At 34.0% G+C, this 8605-nt stretch overlaps 3 protein-coding genes across 3 annotated transcripts; 1 reads left to right on the top strand and 2 right to left on the bottom strand.

Moving 5' to 3' along the window:
* Nucleotides 1-1729: 1729 nt before the first annotated feature.
* On the bottom strand, nucleotides 1730-2610 carry R03H10.11 (uncharacterized protein). Its single transcript, NM_001356830.4, has 3 exons — nucleotides 2542-2610; nucleotides 1921-2238; nucleotides 1730-1875 (listed from the first exon to the last, which is right to left on the bottom strand). The coding sequence occupies exons 1-3, from the start codon at nucleotides 2605-2607 to the stop codon at nucleotides 1786-1788; spliced, it is 474 nt and encodes a 157-aa protein (NP_001343776.1). The 5' UTR covers nucleotides 2608-2610; the 3' UTR covers nucleotides 1730-1785.
* Nucleotides 2611-3155: 545 nt separating this feature from the next.
* R03H10.1 (F-box associated domain-containing protein) lies at nucleotides 3156-5027 on the bottom strand. Its single transcript, NM_062334.4, has 5 exons — nucleotides 4900-5027; nucleotides 3867-4296; nucleotides 3737-3814; nucleotides 3571-3680; nucleotides 3156-3363 (listed from the first exon to the last, which is right to left on the bottom strand). Exons 1-5 carry the CDS (start codon nucleotides 5019-5021, stop codon nucleotides 3207-3209), a joined length of 897 nt encoding a protein of 298 aa, NP_494735.3. The 5' UTR covers nucleotides 5022-5027; the 3' UTR covers nucleotides 3156-3206.
* Nucleotides 5028-6336: 1309 nt separating this feature from the next.
* R03H10.7 (Replication protein A OB domain-containing protein) lies at nucleotides 6337-8029 on the top strand. The gene is made up of 5 exons (NM_062333.6): nucleotides 6337-6545; nucleotides 6591-6689; nucleotides 6739-6981; nucleotides 7236-7331; nucleotides 7378-8029. Exons 1-5 carry the CDS (start codon nucleotides 6348-6350, stop codon nucleotides 7819-7821), a joined length of 1080 nt encoding a protein of 359 aa, NP_494734.3. The 5' UTR covers nucleotides 6337-6347; the 3' UTR covers nucleotides 7822-8029.
* Nucleotides 8030-8605: the final 576 nt, after the last annotated feature.

Below are 8605 nucleotides of genomic sequence, written 5' to 3'. Positions count from 1 at the left end.
TTTGTACTAAAAAATATTTTCTGGGACGGTTTTTTTTAATTTTTCAAATAGTTCAGAAAACTTTCTAACAGAAAAAGTTCATCATATTAAAGTTGAAATTTCAAAACAAAAAACTATTTTTCAAAAATACTTTCACATCTAGCCGAATTGATATGGGAAATGAAAATATTTCAATTTGAAAAAAATACGTGCACTATTTTAAATATAGCTAAAAATATAGTTTATAAAAATGAAAATTTTTCTCTAACAAAAGTTATTAAAAAGTTACGAAATTCGAGAGAAAGTTTTTAAAAATCTTGAGCAAAAAAATGTTGCTTTCAGAATTTTGTATACCTTCCTAGAGATCTGGACAAAACCTAGGAAAAAAAGTAAATTTTCACCGTTTCAGAAAATATCTGAAGTTATGCTTTAAACTCTTCAAACTGGAAAAATAAATTAGGAAAAATTTCCAAATTTTCGTCAATCAATTGGCATTAATCCACTTTGAAAGATTATATCTTGATTACTTTTTAGATTATCAAAAACAGCTAAACTATAAAAATATAGTTCAAGGTTTGACACGTGGTTTCAGACTGTCCCATCACAGTTTGATCTACAAAAATGCGGGAGTTTTTTGTTAAAAAATGTGACGTCAGCGTCTCAACTCCCGCATTTTTTGTAGATCTACGTAAATCAAACCAAAATAAGACACCCTGACACCACGTGGTTTTAATCTATACTTTTTCAGCTTAACATTTTTTTAAAATCAAAACCAGTGACAACTAGGCCAAAGTTGAGCAAAAATAATTTGATTTCAAATTTCTGATTCAAAAATTGAGGAACGCTTTAGAGAAAACATAAAGCTATTGGTTTTTAAATTTTTTCAAGTTTTTCAAAAATCAAACAAGTTAGGCACTCGATCTAGACAAGTAAATAAATATTGGGGGTGGGAGGTGGAGACAGAGAGACAAATCATTTCGAAAATCAAAAGCTTCTTGCTCGATGAAATCAATCCTCTTCCTCTCTCCATCTCTCCCAGAAGGAGAGGTAGGAAGAGAAAGAAAGTTGTAGTACAGCCTCCCCCCGGGCGGGATGAATAGAGAGTATTAAAATGTTGGAGGATGGACGAGAGAAAGAGAGGGAAATGGAGCAGTTGTTTCTGATGGTGGGAACGGGGTGAAGAAGAGATGCGGGAAGAAGAAGATGGAGGTGGAGGAGAGAGGAGGAGGATCGAAATTGAAACGAAATAATGAGGCAAAATTTTGATCTATGGATGCTTGGTGGTGTGATATGATGGACAATGAGCATTGCGTCATGCTCTAAGTTCGTAAACAATGCACCGAGGCGTAAAATAGGCGCCTTTTCAGTAGCCCTCTCCCGCGCCCTACCGGCAGCCTTATGTTCACATTTATTTTAAAAATTTAATATACTTTTGTGTTACCTACCTCGGTTTGCGGAATTTATCGTTGTCTCCGTTTTCCGATTTTAAAAATTGAAAATGCAGTTCACAAATTATTTTTTTTTATATTTTATAAGACTCACCTTTACACATTGTTGTAAAATCCCTCAAAAAATGAAGTTGACAATAAGGAACACATCAGGTTCTAAAGTAAATAATAATAATAATAATATTGGAAAATCTCGTAGTAAATCTCGTTCGTTACTGAAGTTAGCAAGACAATGCCACTGTCACGTCGAATAATCTTCGTCATTTTTGTTTTTGAAAAATTTAAAGAAAAAAAAGATAAATAATTGTTTGAAAAATTTTCATTTCCAAGTTGCATAACAAATTAAACACAAAAATTATCATGCTTGAACATTTTTGATTCTCTTCCAAATCGACGAGTCCTTCTTTGTCGGCTCATTCTTCTTGAACAATCTAGAGCGATTTGAGGTCTGAAAAATAAACAATTTCAAAGTAAAAAAATCTATAAGACTTACAGTTTTACAGTTCTCCTTCTCAAGGGGTTCATCTTTCGGTGGAACCTCCTGAATCTTCTTTGTCACTAGACTAGACCTCCTCTTCTTTGATCCTCCTTTCGTGCTTGAAACTCTTCTGATAGACGTCTTCTTTTTCAGCGGGCTCTTTCCAGAATTTTCTTTCTCTCTTTTCCCCTCGAGCTTCTTCAAAATCTCATGGATTGGTCCATTGAGAAGTGGGGAGCTTGATAAGGGAGTTAGCACCTCCACAATTTGAAGATCAACGGCTAGTTTTAGTGGAATATTGAGGACAGCAAGAGATTTGACGGCGGTGACGATCTGGAAATATTAGTTGTTTTAAATTTCATGTAAGAAGGTAGGTATGATGTAGGCGTGATGCAGGAAAATGAGGTAGGCATGAATAGGAAGCCTAAAGCGACCTATTCCTATTTTGTGCCTACTGTCAGTGCACACATACATTTAGTTTCATTCCTCAGTCTATCGAATGTTAATAATGAATTTAAATAATCTGTAATCAGGGCAGGCGCGTAGGCACAAAGCTGTGCCTACCTTCTATAAAATACCTATAACTAATGAAGAATTCACATTAAATTTAATAATGGAAATGAAAAAAAAACTCACATCATCACCATCAGCAACTTTCTTTATCAATTTCTCAACTGTAGCTGCATTCGAAATGGGTGCCATTTTTGCAGTATACTAGTAAAAATGCAAGGCAGTAGAGCAGAAAATACTGCTCAAACGCTCTTCAATTTCCCATCGATCCATTGTGCAATTTGCCTTTTGGGGCCCCTTATTGACCCTATTGGGCCAATAAATAGTGGAGTGTCGCAGAGCTATTGCAAATGTGCACAGACAATGGGATCCCGGGAAGGAGGAATAGATTAATTCAAAATGTGAAAGTATTCTAGGGAAAATAGTACTTTTTTGTTAGAAAAACTATATCGGATGCCTGTCTTCAAGGCGACATACACCTACCTGCTTTGTGCCTACGTTGATGTTCACGTACATCTAGATGTCATTCTAATAGTTAGAATTGTGCACAAACTGTGCATGGTAGAGTTCGATTGACATGAAAAGTAGGCAGGCCCGTAGGCATAAAGCTGTGCCTACCTTTTATGAAATACCTATATCTAATGAAACATTTACAGCTAATTTAAATATGGAAATGAAAAAAGCAGGCATGTCGGCATAAGGCGTGCCTACCTGCTATAAAACACCTACTATAGAAAATTAAGAATTTGTTCATTTATTGACATATAAAAGTACTTTAAAAAGCCTGAAACTCAAAAATTAAGCCACTCTTCATATTCGGCCTCTTTCACACTCGAAGGTATCACAACGCATTTGATGTCTTCCAAATAATCCCTGGGAACAAATTTCAAAAGTATATTCTTTTCCTTATTTTCTGTCGTGATTTTCACCAATCCGTCGTTTTCGGATCTGGAATTTTAAATTTGGAAAACTGATCCCCACCCCCATAGATTTACTTTGACGGCTTATATCTCGATTGTAATAATATGTATTAAAATTTGGTCAACTGTAAAAATGTAGAAAAATGATTTTCACGTATTTTGTCAGTTCACAATTTTTTGATAAAATCAAAGGGAACCGAGATATAAGCGTTCAAGTAGAACAAATTAAACCTACATTTTTCGATTTTGAGACTGAAAATCGAAAACCACAGGATCGAAAATTTCCCGACGACAAAAAGTGATTTCAAGCTTGGTGCCGACTTCAGAGTCATTCGTTATCCAGTTCTGGAATTTGAGGATTGAAAAATTTCAGTCAGGCTAACTCAATTTAAGAGCTTTACCTCAACAAACTGCCGCAAATGATAGGGCTTCATGTCATCAAAGTTGTTTTTGACTTTCAAACGTTTTGTGTTCATTACCTGAATTTACAACTTCAATCTTAATTTTTTATTTCTTACTTTTAATTCTTACCGAAGGAATAATCGGAAGCTTATCCAGAAACTGCACGGTCCCCGGGTACAACTCCATTGAATCCACGTTTTTCCAGCATCTATCAAGTAGAAAAGAAACCATCACATCATCATGTGTATCTGCGTTGAAATTCTTTACTTGAATTGATTCCAGTGGCACTTGCTTATTCAACTCATCCAAATTCACAAGGCTTCTGGAATCCAGAACATCCAGATTTTCAATTGAGCAGCTGGTGAGAATAAACGCCAGAGCTGGGATGAACTGATTTGCGTTGAGTTGATCTGTCCAGGAATCGCCAATGAACAGGCCTTCTGTGCCTTTTGTAGCTTCTACCATACATTCGGAGCCGAAGATTTGAACTCTGTCGAAGTTGAATCTCTCTATGTCGACGATTGATTTTTCGGTGGAGGCGGTATTGCGGAGATTGGTTCTGAAATTTTTGGAAACTACTAGAGGGGTTTTTTTTAATTCTCAAAAGTGTTCCAGAATTTTTTGTTTCAAAATATTAAAAAATATTTGATTGATCAGAAAACACATTTTTTAAAAGTTATGCTAAAAAATACTTTTTTTCACATCTTTAAATAACAAAAAAAAATACTTAAATAAATTTTTTTTTCAGATTTATATGTATATTTTTCTGAATTTTTTAGTGAATTAAAAAAATACTTATTTTCAAAGTTTAATAAAAATTTGGTAAATTATATAATAATTTACCGAATTAAATATATTATATATATTTATATGTATATATACATATATTTTTCGGATTTTTTTTGAGAACATTGGCCGAAAAATATTTTTCAAAATTTATTCAATTTATTCAATTACTCAAAAAAAAAAGAATATAATTGATTTTAGCACCTAATTGCAAAATAAAAAGGGGTTTTCGGTACGGTAACTTTAAAGGCGCACAGGCCTTGTCGTCGTGCCGAGACCATATTTTTTGTTCATAAATCGTAAAGTTATATGCATTTTCAATTGTAAATGGAGCTATTTTCAAGTTCAAATTTCAAATTATTAGTTCAAAAATTACCTTGTTTCAAAATCCAGTGTCCTAGTGAACATCAACTTGATCTCCGGGGGAAGGTTATTCCATTTTTCGAAATTTTCAGTTTGCTTCATTTTTGCAACGTTTTCGTTTTGATTTTCAGCCATTTATATCTAAAAAGACAATTTTAAAGAGAGAAAAAACCACAAAAACGTAGGCTGTCAATAGCGGGAAAAAGAAAACGAAATGGTCAACTAAAATGGTGTCTGTGTTATTTGAAAACAAACTTTTATTGCTCAGTCAGATGTTTATGTTTCCAGAGACGCAGACACACAAGAGACGCAGAGAATTGACAAAAACAGAAAAAAAGAGTACAAGAATTAGGAAATCTAAAAGAAGAAGAAGAAGAACTGTCAATAGACAATTTTATTTTCGAACGAATCATTTTATAGCCGAAAAGTCGAAAACCACTGCCAAGTGTGTATTGTGTGTTTGTGATATTAAAGTTTCTTCAATAAAGTTCTTGTTTGTGATCAGTTCCAGGTCAACAAGATGACGTATTGTTTGAGGCTTTTATACTGGAAAAACTGGGTTTTCGAACACTGAAAGAAAGACGCCATATTATAGAAAAGTCTTACTAATTGAGTTTCTACAATTTACAGAAAGTACAGGATTTCTTAATTGGAAATTAAACCAAATTTCAGGCAGAAAAATTAGGGGAATTTGTCCGGGAGTCTCACCAAGTGATTAAATATTTCAAAAACTATAAATAACTAAGATTCTCAAATTTATATTTATTTCCAGCATTTGAGATTTTACAGGACCTGAAATAAAAGTTGGTTCATGTTGAGTGATGTGCTCAAACAAAACCCCTTTTTTGTAAATTTTGGCATCATCACAACATGAAACTTGACAAAATAGATGAAATTTTATTGTTTTTAATGCAGCCTAATTTTCCTATAATCCCCTTTTATTCCGAAAATCACTCAAGCGTAGTACGGTTTCTGCAAATGTCTTGTGTTGCCTAATAAGAGATTACTGTAGGATCATTGCAATTGATTGAAGTACTGTAATTGCACTGTAATGTATTTCTCGTTCTGTTTTTCTACTGATATTAGCAACTCATTTTTCTCATGATGCATAGTATCGTTGCTTCCTCGTTTTCAAGCATCGTTTCATAACTCATTTACAAGGCAAACACAGATTGATAAGCAGAGAACCCTGCTGGTTGTAATCGCAAATTTTCCAATTCTTATTTCTCGCCTTTTACTATTTGTTAGTCTTTTTTCTGTTGAAATGTCTCTGTGTAATAGTAAAATATGTTTTTCTTTGGTTCATATGTGTAAATTTTTTACGTTAGCACGAATGTTGCAATTTGTTTCTCTGAAAAATCTATAAATTGCATAGTTTCCTCCATGGCAAAATATGTATAGGCTTTCTTATGCTTCTGTGAGTGTTTCTTCATTGAAATCATAAAAATTATTTCAGAAGACATGGATAGACAGTTAACTCCCATTTCAAAACTGAGACCGAATTATTCGAATTTTATAATATATGGTCAAATATCATTCATAAAATCAGTTAGAAATGCATCAATTTTCAAAGTAACTGACTCTGATAGAGACACCATTAAATGTGTAGCATTCGGAGCTACTGGCGACTGGTGTAATAAGGAACTGAAGCTAAAACAAGTAAGCTGATTTATGTAATAATTTCATTAAAATCTCGATTTACAGTTCTGCTATGTGCTGGGCGGAAAAGTACAACCGATAGATAAAAACTATAACATCTACCCCAACGACGAATTCGAAATTATCATTTCTAATCCGCGCGATGTAAGAGACAAGAGTTGTCAGAAAAGTAATGTATTTTCTACTTTTTCAGATTGAGATTAAACTTGATCCCACTATTCTATCAAGGTTACCCGTGACTCCAATTGAAAACCTCAAGGAAAGTGTCAACTATTTCAAGATCCACGGCAGAGTTACACTCATGGATACACGTCCACCACACCACTACCAGAAACGCTTCAATTTTGAGATAACCGATTTTAATGGCGACACAATTGCATGTTCTGCTTCTTCTCCAGAGGCTGACGTTTTCTATCAAAATCTTGTCAAAGAACAGGTAAGATTTTTGTGAAGGTTAGAAGAATGTAAATTTTAAAATTAGGTATTTTGTTGTTAAGGAAAAGTGTAAATCAGAAGGAGCACAAACGCAGTTTTTCCAAAAAATTTTGGCGCGAAGTTCTAATTAATATTTTGCCTAGGCCTGTGCTAGTCGTTTATTATCAAACAAACATAAAATATGTTTCAAAATAAGATTTATGATTATGCACTCTGCAACTACCTATTCATAATAAATATACTTGAAAATTACAGTCATATTACCTTGCCGGAGGACACATTAAAAAAGGCCATGAAATTTACAATCAGACAGGGATCGACTATCAAATTGATCTCAACAATTTCACTATTGTAAATACTACTTTTCAAATATCGGCTCTCAATTTTTGATTTTCAGATGGAACCTGCTCCAACCTTGCTTACACTTCCCAAATTCAATATCCAACGGGTATTCCTCAGCGATGTTGCTAATGTGAAGAAACCCATCGATGTTCTTGTATGCATTAAAGAGTTCAAAGATGTCGAAAATTACACTCCCACTGAAAATAAACCTCCACATAAACGACATATACAGGTCATTGACGATTCAAAATCTGAAATCCGTGCAACATTCTGGGGATACAATGCTGTAGACGCTATAAGGGAGGAGTTTCTGAACAAAGTGGTTGCTTTCAAGGGAGTCATACCAACTGAAGGGAATGGTCAGCTGTTTTTGAGTATTACACCTGGAACTCGAATTGTGATTCAACCAGAAGTAGATGGAGCTGCCTATCTAGAAGCTTGGTTCGATGGATACAATGCTCGAGGCGCAATAACAACCATCAGTCAAATTCCAACATAACTTCAACACCATTGTATTATACATCTTAAATAAAACCAATGAATCTATGTATTGGCAATCTAATAACTTTCCTATATCCTACTGAAACTCATGTACTTCTCCTTTATCGGCAGGGCCAAAATTACGTTCAATCTGAATATGTTTTCCTCGATACTACTGTATACTTGCATAAGCGTGTTATTCTAATAAATACAAACAGTTCACACTTAACTCTTTACCTCACATTGAGCATTATTTCTGGGGATTCTCAAAGCAAATAAACACAATTTTTTCTAAAGTTGACATTGAAGATTACAATTTTAAATCAAACTTGTTTCAGCTGGGAAGAAATAAAGCGCACTTGCAAAAACTATTAATTTTTCTTATCGGTGGAATAAATATACCTAATGCGATTTCGTTCCTGAAGAGTGTGACGTCACAAACGGCCCCTATTGTTTTTCAAAGGTTTTGAGTTATTCAAATGGCGCTGTTTGGAAGGACCCTTTGAGCAATGAAGACAACAGAGCCCATATTTTGTCCTGTGCGCAACTGAAATTACTACTTCTAGAATCTGAAAAATGTCAGACTTACCTTATTTTTGTGTCATTCGAATAAATTTTTTTTAACTGACTAGTCTGAAGCAACGGTTAAATTACTGTGGTAGAATAGCAAACTATATAGCTATAAATATGAAGAAGAACGTAGGTATATTGTAGAAGTATCAAAACGTTATTAAAGAGGTTTAAATGGATTCACTATTGAAGCCTGATATGGTTACTGTATAGGTATTAATTGGATTATTTGA

Source organism: Caenorhabditis elegans, chromosome II (assembly GCF_000002985.6).
Source record: "Caenorhabditis elegans chromosome II".
Classification (NCBI taxonomy): Eukaryota; Metazoa; Nematoda; class Chromadorea; order Rhabditida; family Rhabditidae; genus Caenorhabditis; species Caenorhabditis elegans.
Note: the sequence above shows the minus strand (reverse complement) of the source record. Positions and strands in the feature narration are given on the sequence as shown.